The 24,630-nt window shown below is 38.8% G+C and overlaps 1 protein-coding gene across 20 annotated transcripts in view; it reads left to right on the forward strand.

Moving 5' to 3' along the window:
• Positions 1–24,630, forward strand: part of ANKS1B (ankyrin repeat and sterile alpha motif domain containing 1B) — a 1,073,060-nt gene that overhangs the window by 443,331 nt on the left and 605,099 nt on the right. For all 20 annotated transcript variants that reach the window (XM_043881060.1, XM_043881066.1, XM_043881055.1 and 17 more), the window contains one exon: positions 4,506–4,686. In XM_043881060.1, the coding sequence (XP_043736995.1) occupies positions 4,506–4,686 (181 nt within the window). The remainder of the gene's footprint in view (positions 1–4,505; positions 4,687–24,630) is intronic.

Here is a 24,630-nt window from a genome sequence, read left to right on the forward strand (position 1 = left end):
TCAATGTTCCTTAAGCTTACTCATGATAACTATAGATAGTTCTGAATAACCAAATAAGAATGAGATCAGATGATCACTAATCACTGATTTCTTCCCTTTGGAATTTCCATTAACCTCTCTCCTTTCCTCTTGATATCTTATTTGAAGATTGAAGCTATGCTACAGTGAAATCACAGTACTCTGCTCAAAGAAAGAAAGAAAAGGAAATATCATGTAGATTTGCATAATCATGTTGACTAAGAAGTCTATACTGAGTCCCGAGAGCATACAGGCATCAGTGCAGTTCAGTTCAGTTGTTCAATAGTGTCCAACTCTCTGCAACCTCATGGACTGCAGCATGCCAGGCTTCCCTGTCCATCACCAACTCCAGGAGCCAACTCAAACTTATGTCCATTGCGTTGGTGATGCCATCCAACCATCTCATCCTCTGTCATCCCCTTCTCCTCCTGCCGTCAATCTTTCCCAGTCTCAGGGTCTTTCCCAATGAGTCGGTTCTTTGTATCAGGTGGCCAAAGTATTGGAGTTTAATATTCAGCATCAGTCCTTCCAATGAATATTCAGGACTGATTTCCTTTAGGATGGACTGGTTGGATCTCCTTGCCGTCCAAGGGACTCTCAAGAGTCTTCTCCAACACCACAGTTCAAAAGCATCAATTCTTCAGCACTCAGCTTTCTTTATAGTTCAACTCTCACATCCATACATGACTACTGGAAAAACCATAGCTTTGACTAGGTGGACCTTTGTTCATGAACTAATGTCTCTGCTTTTTAATATGCTGTCTAGGTTAGTCATAGCTTTTCTTCCAAGGAGCAAGCGTCTTTTAATTTCATGGCTGCAGTCACCATCTGCAGTGATTTTGGAGCCTAAGAAAAAGTCTCTCACTGTTTCCATTCTTTCCCCATCTATTTCCCATGAAGTGATGGAACCAGATGCCATGATCTTAGTTTTCTGAATGTTGAGTTTTAAGTCAACGTTTTCACTCTTCTCTTTCACTTTCATCAAGAGGCCCTTTAGTTCTTCACTTTCTGCCATAAGGGTGGTGTCATCTGCATCTCTGAGGTTATTGATATTTCTCCCAGCAATCTTGATTCCAACTTGTGCTTCATCCAGCCTCGTGTTTCTCATGATGTACTCTGCATGCAGATAAGTTAAATAAGCAGGGTGACAATATACAGCCTTGACATACTCCTTTTCCTATTTGGAACCAGTCTGTTGTTCCATGTCCAGTTCTAACTGTTGCTTCTTGACCTGCATACAGATTTCTCAGGAGGCAGGTCAGGTGGTCTGGTATTCCCATTTCTTTAAGAATTTTCCACAGTTTGTTGTGATCCACACAGTCAAAGGCTTTGGCAGAGTCAATAAAGCAAAAGTAGATGTTTTTCTGGAACTCTTGCTTTTTTGATGATCCAGCAGATGTTGGCAATTTGATCTCTGGTTCCTCTGCCTTTTCTAAATCCAGCTTGAACATCTGGAAGTTCATGGTTCAAGTACTGTTGAAGCCTGGCTTGGAGAATTTTGAGCATTACTTGCTAACGTGTGAGATGAGTGCAATTGTGCAGTAGTTTGAACATTTCTTGGCATTGCCTTTCTTTGGAATTGGAATGAAAACTGACCTTTTCTGGTCCTGTGGCCACCACTGAGTACATCTTGTACACTTCTGGTATGGGAGTGTATGTGTTTATATTGCCCACAAAAACCTTATCTTTTGGCATCTACCCAATCAAGAAATCTATGAGTCACCCTAGACTCCTCCCTGAAAATCAACTTTCACATACAATCAGATGCCAAGATCTGAAGAACTAACTTCCTTAGTATCTCCTGAAAACATCTGTGATCTCCAACACTACTGCAGCTGCTTTACCTCAGGACCCCATTATGTGTTGGCTCAGTTCAATAATATCCTTGTAGTCTCTCTTCCTCTTGTAGTCTCTCTGCCCTTACCTGTTCATTCTTTAAACTGCTAAAATGATTTTATTGAAATACATACCCAACTATGAAACTCTCTTGCTTAGAAATCATCCAGTGGTTTCTTAAAATAGTCACGTGAAAGGCCAAACTCCTTAATATGGCATTAGAGCCCTTCCTGATTTGTCCTCTGAAACATCCGACATCTCACAGCGTGAACCCACCGCTACGTCACATACTCTGCTCTGCACTCATACTGAACCTTTTGCAGTTTGCACTTTCCCTCTTCCCATCCTCTTTTGTTTTCCTACCACCTCTGCTTTCCCTGGTGGCTCAGCTGGTAAAGAATCTGCCCGCACTTTGGGAGACCTGGGTTTGATCCCTGGGTTAGGAAGATCCCCTGGAGAAGGGAAAGGCTACCCACTCCAGTATTCTGGCCTGGAAAATTCCATGGACTGTATAGTCCATGGGGTTGCAAAGAGTTGGATACGACTGAGCAACTTTCACTTTCACTCACTACTTCAACAAGACTCAACTCAGCCATCAGTTACCTGCTTGTAGAGGCCTTTCCTAACTGTCTCTAAAGTAGAGGCTCACCTTTTACATCTTGTGTGCACTTCTCGTGATGCTTATCGCTGTACTATGCTGTACATAATCCTTGGATTGCTGGTTTCTTCTCTCATGCACCATCCCTCTTCCCACTTCAAGTCTGTAATCACCCAGAGAAAAGGGACAATGGCTTCCTCATCTTATTCATATAATACTGCTTACCAAGGTATCCACAATTTAGTATATACTTAGCAAATACTTGTAGAATAGATTAATGCAGAAAAATAGTTTATTTTCTTGCTTGATTGTATAACAAATTCTACTTCTAGTGGATTTAAAACATTGGATAATCAAGGTTCAGAAACATGTATTTCAGAAACATTTATAAGTAAAGGAGTCATACACATCAGTTGGCTTTATCCTTGTAATGTTTATGAGAGGGTACATCATATAAATTTGGTTTGCTGACTTTATACAAAGTGAAACAAAAATAAAATACAATACAATGAGACAAAACCATGATAATGACATACCTGTGTTTCTATTAGAGCCAGGGTCATATCCATGTTTTTAATTGCAGTTATATAGTCTAGTAGGAAGAACATTGAAAGTGAATTGAGATTTAGTAGCCTCAAGGACAGACATTTCATGAGAAATCAAGCCTGACATTGAACACCAGTCTTTCATATTTCAAAAGAAACTGAGTCCTATGTGGGTATTAATTTGAATTGCATTACTGAGTTCATGTGTCATAATAATAAATGACTTACACTCATATAACAATATTTATGTGTCTTAACCATTCCTATAAAAATATTGCAAGGGTGAAAGTGTAAAGCATGTTATGATAATTTGAACACCTTAAGTAAAAAAAAAAAACCTCTGTAAAACACATTTTCAATATCATCAGCTATTTTAGATTATAGACTAAGTAATGTCTGCTTTTCAAAAAACATGATGAGCTGGAAGAGAAATGGTAACAAATATTTTGCAGGAAAATAATTGTGGAGTTCAGTGACAAAATTAGCAAGTATTTGAGGGCAGTGAAAGTGTTACTAAGCCAAAAGTTTATTGTACTTTTTGTACTTTGCAGAAAGTTAAGTACAATAAACTTTATTGTAAAGAGATTGTATTTAATCTCTTATTTTTGTGAGACTGTTAATATTTCATGAACATTGATAATAAGAATAAAACATAAGAAAACTTAAATTAGGAAGTGTATACAATCCTGAGAGCCAAGAAGACTGCAGTTTTTCTGAAGGGTGGTGTTAGAACCTCTGCTAGGCAAGAAAAAAAAGTGAATATAATTAAAATTGTGGGAAAAAACCCAGAAAACTGCTATAGGGAACAATCCATTACTGACAAAAGGTATAGATTATATCTGCTGTTACTCCATGATTTTACCATTTATGTTTAAATTGACTTTTTCTTTTTGCTATTTGGGGATTAATTTAAATCCTTAAAAAAGAAATCAAAGCTCACTACAAATACAAGTGGATTCTTAGATCCTAAAAAATGTTCTATACAAATTTACTTCATTTTAATGATGAAATTTCAGCATATGATACTTGGGGACAATATCTAATGTTCCCAGTTCCTTGGACTATATATAAAATTAAGAAATGGAACTGCCTTAGTTATGATTCCATATTTTAAGGACCCTTTTATTTCTTTATTAGACTCTATGTTCTCTGGGTCTGCCAAATGCAGAATCCTTTGTAAATGTTATGAATGAAAGGTGACTCAAAATTGCAACTTTCTGAATTGATCATTAAGAGGAATTCTGAGCACTGTATTTTTTGCAGTCTTCTGGAGAAATCTAACAAAAAAGTCTAAATTATTTTATCAACCATGCCATGACATTTTTTCATTAAACATTTTTTATTATTGAATTAAGGGATTATTTAATGTCTCTCTGTAAAACACAACTATATTTTATGTGTCAAAAACAGATAGTGTAACTTAAAAAAATCAGATTAAACTGATGGGGAAATTGGGCTGAAGATGAGCATGATCATATTAATACTTTTATCATGCTCATTTATTTTAGCCTAAACAACGAACATCTATTGTGTCTTCTTTGGATTTTCATCGAATGAATCACAACCAAGAATATTTTGAAATCAACACATCTACAGGGTGTACAAGCTTTACTTCCAACCCTCCAGTTAGTCCACTCACCTCTTCTGCAGCAACCACAGAAGTCAAGAACACGGAAACTGGCGATACAGGTAAAGCCGTTCATTTTATGCAGCTATATTTTTGAGTTTTTAAAACCAAAGCCTTTATGAGTTAGAGGAATTAAGAGGAATCTTCATACAAATCTCATTGTGTTTTTTGTTCATAACTTTATGCCAAGACTTTAAAGGCACCATCCAAAATGTGTGGAATAAAGTAATCATCAGCATATTTTCAGGTCTGACCTTTAAACAGAACCAAAATCTAACCTTTTAAAACTAGAAATGGTTTTGAATAGCATGTTGTTATGGTTTCCAAATGTATTATGTCACCTACAGGTCACATCAAAAATCTTAAAATAGACTGATATTTAGTAATAATGTGGAAGGACAGTGAAGATTTGTTTTATATTGAAAGGTAAAATGTTGAATTTCACAAAGTAAAATGTTTAAGATAAGCCTTTATCTACTTTGAAAAATAGCATTTTGTTATCTTACACATAGGTGGCTTTGTTATATGTTATATTTAAGAACCTGCATATAAAGGCATTAGCACATGGTATATAATGAAGTAGAACAACTTTCTGAGTCAGTTCTGTCACTGATTTGCTGGATATTTTCCATCAAATTGCTTAACTTCTCTGATCTTTGAGTTGCTCCTCTGGAAAGGGGAGATAATATCTACTCTTTGGGTAGTTTTAGTAATAAATGAGCTGATTTATGTGAAGCATTTTGGAAACTATGAAACAATATTTTTATTTAGTGCTATCATTATTGCTTAATATTATTTTTTATTCTTAAATACTATTATTGTATGAAATCTATAGTCATTTTAAGAAAGGAAGAGCCAACTATACATCTGTACCCATGCCGAGATGGCTGACCTTTTCTTGACTTAAAAGCATAATCTAAATTAATGGATAAATCTACTGTTTATTTTATAAATGATTGCATGCACAAAAAATTAATCATTATAAAAATGTCAAGTGTTAATAGAACAAAGACTAATACATAACAACCTCACAAACAAATTTCCTGCTACAAAGCACTTTTAATAAGTGGACCAATGAATTTTTTATTATGTAAAAGAGAGCCATTTCAAAAGTAGCCTGAACTATAGTTAAAACTTCCTACTTGTTAGGCAGTATATTATGTAATCTAAGTATCAACTTAAGAATCATGTCCATCAACACTGGGAGCTTGCTCAAACTCATGTCTATCAAGTCGGTGATGCCATCCAACCATCTCGCCATAGTATTAATATGTAGAAAGATCCCCAAAGTGTTAATATATAGCAAATAGATTCAAGATGAGGTGAGGTTGGAGGCAGGAAGCAACAGTGCCATCAGCAGTGGAAAATATAAATGGATTTGAGAAACACAAGGAAAGAGTAATCAACAGGTCATGGCAACTGATCAGAGGTGTGATGGCGAGGAAGAAAAGTTCAAGAAAAGCCCTAAAATTTCTTGCTTAAGCAGATTAGTCAAATCTGACTGCCATTCTTTGAAATATGGAATTTTTTAAGTAAGAAGGAAGAGAGGGATGTGTCATGTAGGACCTAATATATGTCATTTTAAGAACTTTGGATTTCACTCAGAGTGAAATTGGGAGTCAGTTCAGGTCTTTCAGGAGAGTGACATGATGTAACTTCTATTTTATAAGAATTGCATCAACTCTTGTGTTGAGAATGGACTGTAGAAGGAGGATAAGTGTGGAAGCAAGGCCAGTAGGGGGCTACTGTAGCATTCCAGTAAGATGAGAGAAGTCAGCTCAGGTCAACGGCGAAGCAGTGGAGCTGGAGAGAAATTGATGGATGTTGGACATATTTTTTAAGGTAAAGCCTGTAGGATTTTTTGATAGAGAGGATGTAGTATATGAAAAAAAAGAGAAGAACTAAGGAAAACTGCAATATTTTTGTCCTAAACAATTGTAAGCATGATTCTTAATGTCATCTGACATGAGAGAGGTCCTGGAAAGCACAGATTTGGTGAACAGGGAAAAATATCAAGAGTTCACTTTTTAAAATTTGAAGTGTAGTTGATTTACAGTGTTGTGTTAATTTCTGCTATGTAGCAAAGTGATTCAGTTATACATGTATGCACATTTTAAAAATATATTTTTCTATTATGATTTATCACAGGAAATTGAATATAGTTCTCTAGGTATACTGTAGGACCTTGTTGTTTATCTATTCTATTTATGAGAGTATATGTCTACTAACCTGAACCTCTTACTCCATCCCTTCCCCAAATCCTTCCCCCTTGGCAAACACATGACTGTTCTCTAAATCCATGACTCTGTCTCTCTTTCAGTAGGTAGGTTCATTTGTGTCATATTTTAGATTCCACATATAAATTTTATCGTATGATAATTTTCTCTTTCTTATTTACTTCACTTAGTATATAATCTCCAGTTGCACCCTTGTTGCTGCAAATGTCATTATTTCATTATTTTTATGGCTAAATAGTATTCTGTTGTATATATGCACCACATCTTCTTCATCTGTTCATCTGTTGATGGACATTTAGGTTGTTTACAAGTTTTGACTATTGTGAATAGTGTTCTATGAACATGGGGTTGCATGTATCTTTTAAAATTAGAGTTTTCTCTGGGTAGATATATGCCCAGGAGTGGGATTGCTAGATCATATGGCAGCTCTATTTTTAGCTTTCTGAGAAACCTCCTTACTGTTCTCCATAGTGTCCATATAAGCTTGCATTCCCACCAACAGTGTAGGAGGTTCCCTTTTCTACCAGGAGTTCATTTTAAATAATATCTACCTATTAGATATCTGAATAGATGTGTAGGCAGCTGAATGTTCACATTCTTTGTCTTTGAAGACAAAGAATGTGAACATCATTGTTGTATACATGATATGGAGTGAATGTATATAGAAGATCAAAACCTGAGCTTGATGAAAGAGATGATAAAAGGCAATAACAGCTAAGGAGTCTGAGGAGGAACAAGGTAGGAGGAAATCTTCTGGAGAGTGTTGGAGGAAATGAAAGGGACCAAAGGTGTGACTCAAGGATGTTTGGCTCTCTTCACCTTTGGAAGGATGGAGTTGGTATTCTTACAATGAAAGCTTAGTTATGGATAAGAAACGCTATTGGATATCCCAGTAGGTAAGCTGAGTACATAGTTAAGACTGATTTTTCAGTAGGGTAGGACACAGAGGGAGAAACCTATGAGATAATTTTATGTTTATTGAAAGTAAAGAGTATTGGTCAAAAAACGTTGACAGTGTCTTAGCCCACAGTGAATGACCTATGAGTGCCGAGTTCCTCAGTGAAATTGTCAGGGACAGGTGTGTTGTAAATTATTGGGGGAAAAGAAACTGACACTCACCAGTAAATAAAACATATTTCCTCTTTATGAGAAGCTATTTCCAGAAAGCTCTGCATATATGAAAATGTTCTGTGAGCTGGCACCTTTGAGTCCCTGCTAAAGACGGTACCTACCCTGGGTAGCTAACTATTTCTAGCTCTGTTAGTAGTTTCAAACTATCACTTCTTACTGGATAAAACTGATGGGAGGGAGAAAATCTAAAAAGAGTAAAGTGGAAAAGTGTTCCTTTCCAAATGGGAGAAATAACAAAAACAAAAGCTTTTAAGTACATAGCAGCATAGGATGCTTTTCTGCAAAGGAGAAGAAACGTTTGAGGAGAGCTAAAATTAGAATGCAGAAGGTGGTGTGGACCTTTCCTGCTGCTCAGGGATTGCCAGAGAGGCAAATGAAATCCTTCCTCTTAATTAGCTCACACTGACTGGAAATAGAGCCCCTAAAGCTGGGTGAAGCTCACGCCAGCAGCCGCTGGACACAGCAGCTGGGGAAATCTCTGGACTCCAGCCAGCATGAAGTCCAGAACTGGGCTGCTAGATGGTCTTTGAACTCCAAGCTGAATTCAGGATGGGCTGATATGGGGGAAGGATTAAGGGTTAGTGAGAATAATGGGCAATTACATCTTCAAGGCTTATTGCCTTAGAATGTGCATTATACAAATTTATCTGAATTACTGCTTGTTAAATTCAGTGCTTTAAGTAGACCAGTAGCCAAAAGAAAAAACATTTTTACATCAAATGTCAATATGTTTAATAATATATTCTTAGCTCTTGATCATTCATGAAGTGCCTCTCCTACGCTTTTGTTCTCCTGGTTCCCGTCTAATATCACGTGGCTTTTCTCCATGCCTTTCTGTGCACATTGCACATCACACAGAAGCAGAGGGAGGTTAGTAGATGCTTGACAAAGAAATAAAATATTGACTTTTACAATATTAAAAAATATGAAAATATATAGTTAGCTGTTGGAGTAATGTGGTTTAGTGCATGCAATCAGGTGGGAATTTGTTATTCTAGGTGAAAATAGTTGAAATGAGACTATCAGTTTATTTGGGCAGCATAAAATAAACACATTCACTAGGTACATTGCATCATGAGAAAGTTCAGGGTGCTGGGAGAGTACCTAAGAAGGCAAATGATCTCATCTGGGGGTCTGCAAAGCTTTGCCGTGGGAGAGCTGGGCTCTGAGAGGCAAAGAGGGCCTAACTAGGCCAAGATCATGAGCGAAGATTGCTCTTCAAAGAAGGAATAGGATATTTTAAAAAATAACTCTGTGGTAAAAAACAAAAACCAACATAATTCTATAAAGCATTACTCCTTCAATTAAATAAATAAATAAATTTAAAATAAAAAAAAAATTTAACATGAAACTACAGGTCCCCGAGAAAGGGGAGATGTGGCAAGAGCTGAGTCTTTAGAGGGAGTAGAAGGCCAGTGGTTCAGGGCCTTCCTTGTAGGCTATTTTCTGGAATTTTATTTTTAACCTAAGAGCATGAGAGACCTAAGAGCAATGAGAAGGTGTTGGTGGAGAGAAGTGATCCAATTTGCATCTTACTGTCTATGTTGCTCCTGTTTTCTTTGTGAACCTGGAGCAAGGTCATCCTTGGAGAATAACCTATGAAGGCAAAAATTAAACAAGGAAATGTTTGAGTTAGCTTTTGCTCAAATTCGTAACACAAGGGTAGCGTAAGCGGCCTGTGGGCAGCGTTGGAGGAGAGGTAGTAGGCGAGTCGGCTTGGGCATCCTTTCTGGTGGCCTTCGAGGGGTGGGTTTAAGCCGAGCGCCTTCCGGCTGGGGCTCGCTCTTACTGGCTGGCTCAGCTGCGCTCACCCCTCACCGGTCAGGCGGAGCCTCTAGGTCTGCGTGTCTGCCGTCTGTCCGCCCCAGGCTCCGGGGCAGCTCTCCATTGCCAAGCTGGCCCAGCGGCAGCCTGCTTGGCTCTCAGCCAGCTGCTTCTGAGACCACAGGGAACTGGGGGCTCATTTGTGATTTAGGAAAATAATGAGGACTCAGAAAAATGTATCCTCAGGAACTCGCTAGTCCATCCTGTGTATGTGGAGCTACTAAGTTCTGCCAGGTGTGGCCAACCCAGAATCCAGATGAGATTTGGAGTACAGGCCCCTCTTTCCTTGTAATGCCTATTTATTACCCTGCAGCCTCTACAGGCCCAGCCCAGAAAGGGAGTTGTGGGATACACAGGTGGAGCTATTTTCTTATCCTCCCTGTCTCAACAGCCCTTCCCCTTCTGAAGAAGGCTTCCCATTTGCTTATATTATTACAATAGTTCTTCAGACCTAACTCTGATTGACCTACCTCTGATTATTCTAAAGTGGGAGTCTGACTTTTAAATCTATTGCCTTCCTAAATCACCTCCCCCGACCTGAGGGCATAAGTCTCCAGTATGAGGCGTGGGAGCAGAGAGGTTTCCAATGGAATACAGTATAAGAATGGAAGTATATTAATACCTTCTTTGAGAAATACTCTCCCTCATACCTTGCCCAGCACAACTAAATGAAAAGTACAAGCACATCGTTGTTGCTGTTGTTTCGTCGCTAAGTCGTGTCTGATTCTTTTGTGACCCCGTGGACTGTAGTCCCCCAGGCTCCTCTGTCCATAGGATTCTCCAGGCAAGAATTCTGGAGTGGATTGCCATTTCCTTCTCCAGGGGATCTTCCCGACCCAGAGATCGAACCTGCGTCTTCTGGATTGGCAGGCCAATTCTTTACCACTGGGCCACAAAGATCATGCTTAATTAATGTAGCTTCAGAAATACTTTAAAAATGTGGACATTATTATTTTGTATTGCTGTTATTACAGTCTAGGCAGTAAGTAGAACCTAGACTAAGACTTCAATCCAGACACAGAGCAGCCAAGTGCTCGGAGTCCAGCCAGGCAACCAGAATCTTAAATCCACAGAGTTGCTTGGAACAAGCAGGTCAACATGCTGATGAGCAGAGTTGGAATTTTTGTTTATTCCTTGCCTCAGTCTTGTATGTCCTGGGGTGGAAGGGCAGGGAAGCTGGAAGTTGTATCACTACTGGGGATACCTAAATTTCTACAAGTGCTCATTCATCCAGCATCACAGCAGAGGTAAGAAAGCAAGTGTTTCAGAGAGTTTTGTGTTGAAAATCTTTTTTTTTAACAATTTAATTTTTATTAGCTTAATCTTCTCTTGCTTTACCTTCTGCTAATTCATGTGAAAACCTAACTGCTTTGTTAGCTAGAGTTTTCTTTGTGATTCAAATTCAGTGCTGCATACATCTTCTAATTATCTTGTCTACTTTAGTTGGCTTGATAGTTTTTTTCTCCTGATTTTCTTTACCAGACTGTTTCTATCCCTTGAAAAATTTCCTACTATCAATTATATTTGTGTGATATATGTGTGATTATTGTAGCTAAAAGTAAAACAATAGGAGAAAAGCAGGCAGTAACATTTTTAATAGAGGGGGATTTCCAGGTCTGTGCTGTGGAGAAAGCTCCTCTCTACCCCTGTTAAAAACAGTTTCCAAACTGCTGAACCTTTTTCTCTATTCCCAGCTTGATCTCTACAGTCTACTTTTGGGAGAACATTTCCCCCTTTTTCTCTGCACCTGTCTATGTTGGCTGACGCTTTGTGTATCCATGTGGACCCCAGCCTTTTTAACACAGACTTCTCTCATGCATATGGCGTAGTGAGCCAGCCCATGGCAGAACTTGTTCCAGATATGCTCCTGGGTAACTTAATACCTACTTAACTGACCAGTTGTTTCTTGCCTACCTAGCTCTAGGCTCTTCTAATTGACTCTTGGCATCTGTGATAAGCAGAATTCTATGATGGCCCCATGATTCTTACCCCCGCACTTCTGTATCCATACACTTTTGTGATGCCCCTCCTTTGAGTGTGTGTGGAAACTATAACTTGCTATTATACTCGCCGGTGGCAAGATGATGAAGTATCACTTTCAGAGTCATAATATGTTTTATGGCAAAGGTGAAGGGATTTTAAAGGTGAAATTCAGGTCCTGATCATTTTAAGTTACTCAAAAGGGATATATCTTTGGTGGGCTTGAACTGATCAGGTGATTCCTTTCAGAAGGAGTCTGTGCTACATGCTAAGTCACTTCAGTTGTGTCCAATCCCAAGGACTGTAGCCCGCCAGGCTCCTCTGTCCGAGGGAATTTCCGAGCAGGAATACTAGAGTGGGCTGCTATTTCCTTTGCCGGGAGATCTTCCCGATCCAGGGATCAAACCCATGTCTCCTGCTTCTCCTGCATTGGCAGACTCCTTTCACCTGAAGGAGTCTAGAGGTTAGCAACTTGAAGGAGCGTCTTTCTCTGTCCGTTCCTGGCTTTGCAGAAGTCAGTCACCCTGAATACTGCAACCGCACCTTGAGCCTCAGATGAGATCACAGCTCTGGCCGACACCTGGACTGCAGCCTGCTGAGGCCCTGTGCAGAGGACCCAGCTGAGCTTTGCCCAGACTCCTAATTCCTGTAAACTGTGAGATAATAGATGTGTATTGTTGTAAGCCACTGTTTGCTGTGATTCATTATGCAGAGAGAGAAAATGAATACAATTTCCAGTGTTCCCTTGATTTGGGAGCAAGAGAGACTCTCTCCATCTGCTTGGTCTCAAGAAACAACACTCCCCCCCACCCCCCGCCCCGGTCGTCACTAGTCCCTTGCTCAGTATGATTAGAGACATGACTAAAAGTGAAGAATTTGAAAACAGTCTCCTTTATTAAAGTATGTCCTGAAGCCCAGCTCAATTAATGCATGTAGACATTATCCATCATATCGTTTTTCCCCAAAATTATGCTTTTTATTTTAACAGACACTAAGTTGTAAAGTTAAAATTCTAATAGTGAAATATTAAGACAAAAGCCAGAGAATAGGAGACTCTAGGGGTCATGCAGACCTGAAATCCCCCTATTATTGATGCTTCTCAACCAGGCCACCTTTTCCAGGATTTGGCTTATTCTCAAAGCTAGCAGAGTTAGTTTTTTCAACATTTATCTGATTATGCCACTCCACTGTTTAAGAACCTCTTATGTCTTGTCACCATCCATATCACAATGTCCAAAAGGTTTACTTTGCCCAACAAGGTCCTTGATAATTTGGCTCTGACTTTCTATTTACCTCTAACCTAATATACTGGTGGGCTTCCCAGGTGGCTTAGTGGTAAAGAATTCGCCTGGACTGCAGGAGATGTGGATTCGATCCCTGGGTCGAGAAGATCCCCCGGAGATGGCATGGGAACCCACTCCAGTATTCTTGCCTGGAGAATCCCGTGGACAGAGGAGCCTGGTGGGCTCTAGTCCATTGGGTCACACAGAGTCAGACATGACTGAAACTATTTAGCACACACACACGTGCGCACAATATACTGGGTACTTGTAAGAACACTGTTCTTAGAGTTCCTGATCCTTGATTCATGGTGTACTCTTCAGTCAGCGTGGAATGCCTCCTCATCTAATCCACCTGGTAAACTTGTGTGGTACTTGGCTAAGAGTAGCCACCTTTGTGAAGCCTTCTCTAATTTCAACAGTTCTTTCATCTGTGTGCCCCCTTAGCATGCTTCACACACCTCTACTACTGGATATTTATACAAAAGTTCTTGTTTATACAAAAGTACATGTCTGTGAGCTCCTTAAATGCAAGGACCATGTGTCGGATAAGGTATATCCCCAGTGCTTCTCGTAGTGACTTACAATAGATGCTCAATAAATGATAAATAACTGAATAACTGGATAAATATTTTCTTTTTTGGAATTCTACCACCTAATATGTGTCTATTTCTACCTATACAATAGGGTCAGACCAGCTTTTCTCTTAATTACATTTCTTTCGTCTAAGCCATGGAGCCCACCTTTCATTTCATTGGTTATTTCATTAAAATGCCTCAGAAATAAATGCCATTTTTGTTGTAAATTTTTATTCCATAATATATCTGATTTCACAGATGAAAAGATGGCAGTTATTTACATTTGGAGGCTATTCATTTTCCTTAGATAATTATAAAGTAGTTGACCTGTCATTGCCAAAATCATTATTATCACTCTAGAAAGCAATCTGTCTGACAATGTGTGCTAATTTCTAATTTCCTTCCCTTTTTTATTTTAATGGCCCAATGCCTGAAGCTTCATTTTTAAAACAACAGCAAAAACTATAGTGAGCCCTCTTTTTTCACAAAGTCAAAGTAATATATAGTATGGGTTAATTTTTCTTTCCCCAAATTGACTTTTTCTTTACCTTGCTTTTGCTAGTCTCTGCATTAGCTATATGTGAGGTTGAGAATATTGTATTATTCTGGAGCCTAGAAGAAGATGAGAACTTTCAACATGTTAGTGATGATCAGAATCCAATATGCAAAATGACCACCACTGACAGAATTCTAAGCTCTAGCAAACAGTTTACAGAATCTAGAGTGAACTCGCATTTACATGTGTGTGTGAATTTTCTATGGTATAGTTCTTTTTACCTAGAAAAACTAGTAAAGTAGGAAGACAACTATGCTGCAGAGAAGCAAGATTTATTCCACAGTCAAAGATGTAATGTTTGCATTACCCTCCATTTTAGAACTGAAACATGTCTATTGTATGTCTGTGTTCTATTTGCACAGATGTCTGTGTTCTATTTATTAACTCAGATAATCAAGAGTGGCTATGTGAAGCTAATAATAGATTGTAGATTTCCTTCTGGAAAACACATAGCACACATGAAAGGAAGCATTATTAACTAAACAAATCTCTCAGTTCCTAACAATTAGCATTTTGACAAGCTGTTGTCTCAGATGAAGGACTTAGATCATATATTGCATAACTTGAAAGTATTTTTTACATTTCTTCTTGATTTGACGACTAAGTAAATGTAAAGGAAACCTTCGGCTCTATTTTAGTTCCCTTAGCACATTTCCTGGAGAAGGCAACGGCAACCCATTCCAGTATTCTTGCCTGGAGAATCCTGTGGACAGAGGAGCCTGGTGGGCTGCTGTCCATGGGGTCACACAGAGTCAGACATGACTGCAGCGACTTAGCATGCATGCATTGGAGAAGGAAATGGCAACCCACTCCAGTATTCTTGCCTGGAGAAACCCAGGGATAGAGGAGCCTGGTGGGCTGCCGTCTATGGGGTCGCACAGAGTCAGACATGACTGCAGCGACTTAGCAGCAGCAGCAGCAGCACATTTCCTAGGCCATTGATATGCTGTAGGCTACAGATCTGCAACTGGATTTTGTTTCTACTATTAATTATAATCCTCTGGAACAGGGTAACATTACAACAAATAATATGTCAAGTCCTCTAAACTAAGTAGTTTGTTATTTACAAACAGTACAGTTACTCCCTGAGGTTGCCTGCCATGTAGAAAATTAAAACTAGAAAATCACATTCAAAGTGAGCCTGAACCATTTCCACATACCTTATGTTTGATATATTCCCTTTCAGGCAATTATTAGCTATTCCTAATATTCTTTAATATATTTATCTGAAGCTAGAGATTTAGTTTGGTATAAAAGCTGGTGTCATATGTACACTATCTAAGAAACCCCACACATATAAGCTATTGTGATTCAGGCCTTTGTTATTGGTTGGTTATACATATAAATCTATATATAAACACCAAACAAAAATTATTTATATTATTGCATTTATTAATAATACTAGATAGAGAATGTTTCTTCATTCATTTAGCAAATACTCATTTAGTACTTGGACAAACTCCAGGAGATGGTGAGGGACAGGGAGGCCTGGTGTATTGCAGTCTATGGGGTTGCAAAGAGTCACACACAAATGGTCAACTGAGCAACAAAAACATTTAGTACTTATGAAGTACTAATACCCAGGCAAAATACTGAGTGAACAATAATGGAAAGACATGACCTCTTCTCAAAACATTGTGCTAAGCAAAAAATTGCAGTCTAACGCTATTACATTATAACAAGATGAATCTAGAGTTGAGAGCATATAAATCTGCTTGGGACAGTGAGGTAATGCTTGTCCTATGACTTGAAGAATTTATCAAGTGGATATTGAAGAAATATAGTGAGGAAGGAAAGGAACACAGAAAGAAGAGCCTTTGGAACTAGAGAAATTTGGATGTAAGTCCTTGTTTTGCCACTTACTGTGATCTTTAGGTAAACAGTAACCTTTCAGAGGCTCTTTTCATTTCTTTTGAGATAACGCAGATGGCCATACCTAACATAGGACTTTGCACATGGTAGGCACTCAATAAGTATTATCCCCTCTCACCAATTTTGTGCCTCATAACAACCATATAGATAGAACTGATGGTATTATCAACATTTTAAAGCTGAGGAAAGTAGGTTCATGGTTCATAAGAAAACTTCCTTAAGGTCCCCAAACTAGAAAGTTAGTGGCAGAGTAAGGCCTAGAACCTAGGTTTCCTGACAAAACTATTTCCACTGTGCTGGAACAAGGACTCCAGCTTGTGAACACGCTAATCATTAGAAACTGAAAGATGGGTTAGGTTAATGCTTCCTTTCATGTGTGCGGTGCACTGCCCATGCATTTAATTATTTATTCAGTCAGTAAACATTTCTTGAACTTCTGCTCAGTATCAGACATGTTACTGAGCACAGATAATACAGTGAGGAACAAATGATATTTCCTTTATTCAGCTGAGTCCATCAGAGAAGCTGACCTCATACCAACAACTTCAATAAATAAATGAGTGTCATGCACTGGGACATTTAGGTGCTCTGGAATGTGTGGCAAGAAGACTTATTCTAATCTAGGAGGTCTGGGAAGTCCTGTGTGGGGAAGTAATATTTTTGTTAAGACCTAGGGAGTGAGCAGGAGTTATCTGGACAGAGAGGAGAGAACATTTCTCCAAACAGTGGGAGGTTTGGCAAAGATGTAAATGAGAACATGGTTATGTTCAAGGGACTGAAACTGACCCAGATTAGCAGGATCAGAGAGCCTGAGTGGGCAGAACGGCTGGGGTGACTCTGTAGAGTTTGGCGGAGATTAGGTTGTAGGGGGCTATACAAGCCATCTTAAAGAATCTGGATTTTATTCGAGGGAAAAAAGGTATTGCAGTTTCTACGCTACATAAAAGTCTGGCCAGTGTGGAAATAGGGTCTGAAAACTGACTCATTCTGTGTTCATCCCAGAAAGAGGACGGTTACTACATTTTTTCCAAATTTCTTACAAATGCTCGCATAGGCTTGCTGAGGTCCTACTGGAAAAACCACCTGAAGTTTTAAACAGTAGAGTGATAGCTGATTTGCATCTTTCCGTGTTCATTCAGGCTGTGCTATAGCTAGTCTTAGAAACTGGGTGACACAGTAATTCAAACTGGGCATGAGTGAGTCAGTGGCGGCTTAGATTAGGGCTTGTATCTGTGGGGCTGAAAAAAAGTGAGATGCTTAAGATCTAGACATTAAAGGACTTGTGATTGGCTATAGAAGTTAGAAGAGAAGGGTATGGGAGGTGACAAGGATACACCTCACTCTCCTGGCTTGAGCAGGAACCAGTAGGAGTCTTGGGTACAACACCTAAGACTTTAATGTTGAGAGAAAGCTACTGGAGTCATTACATGGTGGGAAGATGTCAAGATTAGCTGGAATAGAGGACACAATAAAAGCATTTAAAAGTCCTTCAGGGCCAGCAGGCATGACATTATATTTAAGGTAATGATAATTCTTTCTTTTTTCCTTGCTGGAAAAGCTGCAACCCTTTGATATTTTCATTTTACTTCACAGGCCGTTGTATATTTCCATTTGGCTAAATTTGTTCTACAGGGACATTAGTTGTTACCTGACTTGAGTTTTAATTTAAAAAGGAAAAAAAACACTGTAATTATGAAGAAGATTTGGCATGTGGGCACCTGATTCATCTCCCTGGGTGGCACCATGACTCACCCTCATGAAAGTAGTTTTGCTTTGAGATGCCTGATGCCTTATCGGTTTTGAATTTTCTCTGCCCTGTATGTGAACAATAAGATAAGTTTCTCTCATGGGTCACACACAGCTCTTCATCTCCACCATGAGTCAGATGTTTTGCATTTCAAAACATTATCCTGCCTACAATTTCCCTCTTTATAAATTATGCAGAAAACTTCTACCAACAACAGATTCTCATTTACTGAATTTTTAGATTTGTATCAGTAAAACATGTTCTGGTTGTTTTGCTATAATTTAGTGAACAGTTTTATGGCCAACAATAAGGTACTGTTTTATTTGTTTTATCACCATTGTCTAAACATCAAGGTGCCACATTAGATAAAAAACGCAATCATCTGTAAGTAAATTCAAGCACTGGTGATTAAGTCACATGAAAAGTTCTCTCTTGATTCTTGTCTGTCTGTAGTTATAGTAGGTTTCCTCCCTTTCACATTCAACCTCCTAGAAAGAGTTGTCTATACCTCCTGGATTCATTTTCTCGTCTCTTTATCACTTCCCCAAACTACTCTAATATTACACTGAAATCTCCTCAGTTAGTCTCCAAGACGATTTCTTCCTAAAGATAGTGGATAAAGTCTTGATCAAGATCAAGATCTTACTTGATCGATCTGCTACACTGAGTCTGTGAAACACTCTTTGCATGGGGCTCTGTGACACCACACTCTCCTGGTCTTCCTTCTCTCTCTCTCATGTCCATCTGGGTCTCCCTTTGGGAGCAGCTCTGTCACTGCCCACTCCTAGAAGGTTACTATTCGTCAAGGTTCTAAACTAGGTTCTTTTATCCTCTTACTCTAAGGATTGCCCTTGGATGATCTCAGCCACTTTATATGGCTCTGTTGCTTAAACGTGAGCTGATGTTCCTCAAAGGTTTATCTCTAGGCCACACTGGAGTTCCAAACCTCTAAATTCATCTTTCTGCTTAACCTCTCCACTTAGATGTCCCCCAGGTACTACAAAGGTCAACAGACATGTTGACCTGTAATTTCCCAGGGCTTCCACAAAAGGTACCACAAACTGGGTGGTGTAAAACAGTAGAATTTTACTCTCTTATAGTTCTATCTGCTAGAAATTTGAAATCAAGGTGTCAGTGGTCCACTCTACCCTTGAAGGCTCTTGGGAAGAATCCTTAGCCACATCAGCTTCCAGGAGTTCCCTGGCTTAAGGCAGCATAACCACAATCTCTGTCCCCAACTTCTCATGGCTTTCTTCTCCATCTCTATGTCCTTTCTTCTTCCTATAAACACACCAGTCATTGGATTTGGGGTCCATACTCATTGCCTTTATTTGTTTTGTTTTTACAGGCTTCCCTGATAGCTCAGTTGGTAAAGAATCCACCTGCAATGCAGGAGACCTGGGTTCGATCCCTGGGTTGGGAAGACCCCCTGGAGAAGGGAAATGCTACCCACTCCAGTGTTCTGGCCTGGAGTTTTGTTTTTACTGTATCATAGGTTCATGGTAGTGGTGGTGGTGGTTTAGTCGGTAAGTTGTGTCCAACTCTACTGGAGTGGGTTGCCTATTCCTTCTCCAGGGGATCTTCCCAACCCAGGAATTGAACCTGGGTCCATGATTATAGAGATTATGGCTTTCTACTATAATCCTTGGCACCTAGTACAATGTCTATAAATGAATTGTTGCCTAATAAATATTATTAAGGAGAAGGATGAAGAAAAGAAGCAAATGAATTAATCAGCAAGAACTAATTTGAAAAATGATAAGCAAGCTAAAGTAATGTTAGTTGTGAATTTTTAAAATGTGGTCAAATGTAATTTTTTCTAATCAATATACTAACAAAATAAGAATCAATCAAACCTTAAATTTTAAGCTCATTTAAAATCTTATTCTATACACCTGCAAGACTCCATGGTTCTCATAGATGCTGGAAAATACACTTGTATTTCTCATTGTTTACTTTATACTGGGGCTCATTCCAGCCCTTCTTTATTAATGAAAATGTTCCTGCTTTGTTGACGCTATAGGATGTCATGGTTGTTGTTCAGTCACTTAGTCACATCTGACTCTTTGCCAGCCCCATGGACGGCAGCACGCCAGGCTTCCCTGTCCTTCACCATCTCCCAGAGCCTGCTCAAACTCATGTCCATTGAGTTGGTGATGCCATCCAACCATCTCATCCTCTGTCGTCCCCTTCTCCTCCTGCCTTTAATCTTTCCCACCATTAGGGTTTTTTCCAGTGAGTCAGCTCTTCACGTCAGGTGGCCAAAGTTATTGGAGCTTCAGCTTCAGTCTCAGTCCTTCCAATGAGTATTCAGGATTGATTTCCTTTAGGAATGACTTGTTTGATCTCCTTGCAGTTCAAGAGTCTTGAACACCACAGTCCAAAATCACCAATTCTTTGGTGCTCAGCCTTCTTTATGGTCCAACTCTCACATCTGTACATGATTACTGGAAACACCATAGCTTTGACTAGACAGACCTTTGTTAGTAATGTCTTTGCTTTTTAATACACTGTCTAGGTTTGTCACCGAGAAGACAATGGCACCCTACTCCAGTACTCTTGCCTAGAAAATTCCATGGACAGAGGAGCCTGGTAGGCTGCAGTCCATGGGGTCACACAGAGTTGAACACGACTGAAGTGACTTAGCAGAAGCAGCAGCCAGTTTGTCATAGCTTTCCTTCCAAGGAGCAAGCATCTAGTAATTTCACGGCTGCAGTTACCATCCACAGTAATTTTGGAGTCCAAGAAAATAAAGTCTGTCACTCTTTCCAGTGTTTCCCTATCTATTTGCCATGAAGTGATGGGACTGGATGCCATGATCTTAGTTTTTTGAATGCTGAGTTTTAAGCCAGCTTTTTCACTCTCCTCTTTCACCTTCATCAAGAGGTTCTGTAGTTCCTCTTCACTTTTAGCCCTAAGGATGGTATCATCTGCATTGCTGAGATTATTGATATTTCTCCCAGCAATCTTGATTCCAGCTTGTGCTTCATCCATCCTGGCATTTCACATGTTGTACTCTGAATGGAAGTTAAATAAGCAGGGTGGCATTATACAGCCTTGACATAGTCCTTTCGCAATATTGAACCAGTCCATTGTTCCTTGCTTCCTAAATATTTCTTGAACATATCTCCAAAAAGGACAAGGTTAAGCAATTACTAAGCATTCTAATTACCAAAAGAAGAAAGAAAGGAAAAATGTATATGTTAATAAAATATCTCTAGATGTCAGCCTGAAAGAATGAAAGTGCCATTTGTAATTTATATCTGCTTACTTTTGCAAAACATTTAGGTCTCTGTATGTATATAGCTGGTGAAAGTTCTGACTGAATATTTAGGCAATCAAGAAGTTAAAAAGGATCAGACATGCAGGTTTGTAGCTATTTTGCTAGCATTAATAAATTTTCTCCCATGGGAGGATCTGTGGTAGACCTTTGTGCTTGTAATTATTGAAAATGCCCTAGGTTGAACTAAATCAGACTAGGTCATATAGATGTTGATTAGAAGAGTTGTAAAAGTGCCTCACTTTCCCACAGCATTCATTGTGTAGGAAAATAAAGATTACTCTAGGGAGTTCTGTTCTTTACAAGAAGGCAAGTCCTCAAAAGAAATTCTGTCTTGGTATTTTGCTCTACTTTGTATTAGTGCTGCTTGATGGTGTTAAATTCACACAACTTTCAGAACACATAATTATAATATTCACTAATTAAACAGAAAAGTCTACCAAATTAGATACAGTCAGGAGAGTGTCTTGACACAACACAGTCTGTTAAGATTTATTGTCTTTAAATTACCCTAAGTAGACACTAGTATTCACAGCTTAGTATTTATTATTCTTCATTTATTTTTAGTTCATTTTGACAAATTCAAGGCAGAAAGTTCTAGCCTTTCTGTATTGTGTGGGGGCCTCTGGGTACTTATGTAATGACTTCTAAAGGCTTGTGTAGCCCTTATCTTCATTCAACAAGATTCATTTTTGAGTCCTGAGTCATTTTAGAGTAGATAAAGCAGTTTCCTTCATTTCAGTGATAAAATTTATCATGTTCAATTAGATTTTTTAGATATATCATCTCTATTATTAAGAAATGCTTTACATCTTTTGCATTTATTAACTCATTTAATCCTCATGACAATAGTAGTTACTATTGACACCTGTGATTTACAGATGGAGAACCAAAGCACAGAACCTTTAACTGACTTACCCACATTCACATGGCTAGAAAAGAGTTGAGCTGGAATTTGCTTACAGATATTCTGACTCAGGGCCTATGCTCTTAGCTTACTATCCTGCCTCTCAGAAATCTTATATCTTATTTGTAATATACTTGAGAAAGTACCTGTGATTTTTATTTATTACAATTATTATTAATTCACATACTTATTAACTCACATCCCTTATATCAAAATTCTAAACAGTATAAATGGATCTTGGGAAACAAACCTTTCCTTTCTCTGAGTCTGCCAAATGCTGTCAGTATTGGAGTAGGAAGGAGCTGCTTTACAGAATTACTTTTTCCTTATTTAACCCACATTTAGGGGACACTTTTTATGCTTCAATCACCTTTAGGGACTGATGTACAGACATAAAAATTTCAGCCCTTACCTAAACAGAATTAGAAGTCCAAGAAGTTTTCCTTAAAGGAGAGATAAAATAGTGTCTTTAGCTTGTTGCTGACAGACTGAAGGTAGTTTAAAGAGATAAGACACTATTCTAGCTCCCTGATGAAATGCCATCACTTCTCTCCATGTCCCTCTATTGCACATACCACCCTGCTGACACATGATGTTTTTCTTAAAGATATCCCTGTGGATTGTCACCAGGTAGATCCTAAAACAAAGACAGGCAGTTATGTATCAGACATCATGCAAGGGTCTTTCCCATGTACTAACTCATTCAGTTTAATCCATATACTAATTCTGTCTTATAGTACTGTCACCAACTAACATAAGGGAGAACAAAAGAATTAAGTAACTTTCCATGGCTCGTGGAATAAAATAATAATTCTAGAAAAGAATTCAAACCTATTTTGGCCTCAAATTTATAGCTCCCAGTGGCAACTAGCTCATTTTTCTGTGTGTGGGTGTACTTTATGCACAGGCCCAAATACAATTGAGTTCATAATCTACAGCTGTGTTCTCCTATTTTTTAAAAATGGAATTATACCTAAAATGTCTTTTGCACTTAGAAGATATGTTTCAGGAACTATTACTGTGCAACAAGTCACTCTAAAACTCAGATTAAGACCGCAGGAATTATTACATTATCCTACAGTTTCCATGGCTCAGGGATTCAGGACAGTCTTTGCAGACTGGCGTTGTGTCAAGGTCCTTTCTGCAGTTGTAGTCGGATGGTGGCTAGAGTTCAAACAGAGTAGATATACAGAACATTTCTTTATTTTAGGTAGCCCTGGGCTTCTTCATCAGGTCTCCCTGTATGAGCTATCTAGAAGATTCCTCAAAGCTTGCCGGTCTTAGAGCAGTTGAACTACTTGTTTTGGTGATGCAGGGCTCCACTTCTCATGTTCCAGTTGCAGGGTGTATGTAGCATTGCTTTTCTGACTTAGCCTCAGAAGTCAGAGCATCACTTCCACCACACTGTGTTTGTTACAGGGAGTGGCACAAACCCAGATCAATGGAAAGGGAATTGGACTTTACTTCATAATGGGGGAGTGACGAGATTCTGGATGAACATATGGATTGAGATGCGGTTATGGCTATCTCTATAAAACAGCCTTCTACAGTTCCTCCCCCAGCACAGTAATTCACATCCCTCCCATAGGCAAAATATGCTGACCTCTTCCTAAGAGCCCTCAGAAGTTTCATTTCATTCAGCATTAGATTCATGCTTGAAGTTTACCATCTGAATTTAGTTCAGGTGCAAATATCATATGATAACATGTATATGTGGAATCTAAAAACAGAAATGATACAAATGAACTTATATACAAAACACAAATAGACAAATAGACCCACAGACATAGAAAACAAAGTTATGGTCACCGAAGGGGAAAGCCAGGAGAGGGATGAATTGGGTGTTTGGGATTAATGTGTATATAATACTATGTGTAAAACAGATAACCAACAAGGACCTAGTACAGCACAGGGGACTATACTCAATATTTTGTAATAGTCTATTTAGGGGAAAAATCTGAAAAAGAATATGTGTGTGTGTGTGTGTGTGTGTGTGTGTATGACTATAACTGAATCACTTTCCTATAACCTGAAACCAATACACCATTGTAAATCAGCTCTACTCCAATAAAAAAGAGTGAGCTACTCAGCAAAATTTCACTACTAAGTTTGCAGGAATAAATTATAATTTCTTCTTAGGCTTTTATGTAATTTAAATTTGTTGCTAACATTTCTGCACACATTGTGAATACCATATTAAATTTTTCATAAATGTGGGAAAAGTAATTAATTAGTTAAGTCCACGTAGTTTCTTCTCCTTGGTAAGGTGCCTTAAGCAAAGATTGAGTACTACTCCTCTACTCCCCTTGGTTTGGAATCCTGTGAATTCATGAGACAGATTATCCACCGCCCACAAACTCATACTAAAATGATTGCACTAGTATCAGCTAACCAGAATAGACACTTCCATTTAAGATAAAGGTGGCAAAGTATAGGCACAGAGCAGTTATCAGTCCACAGAAATTCTGAATTCCAGCCAGGTACATATTGCTGGATCTGTGAGGAGGGCCCAGTTCTATACTCTGAGAGTTGTTCTCCATGGCTTGGCTCTGCCCTCTGGGGTTTTATCACCTCTGAGTCATCCTTCCTTTTTATAATAAGTGACTCAGATATA

This window comes from Cervus elaphus, chromosome 22 (genome assembly GCF_910594005.1).
Source record: "Cervus elaphus chromosome 22, mCerEla1.1, whole genome shotgun sequence".
Lineage (NCBI taxonomy): Eukaryota > Metazoa > Chordata > Mammalia > Artiodactyla > Cervidae > Cervus > Cervus elaphus.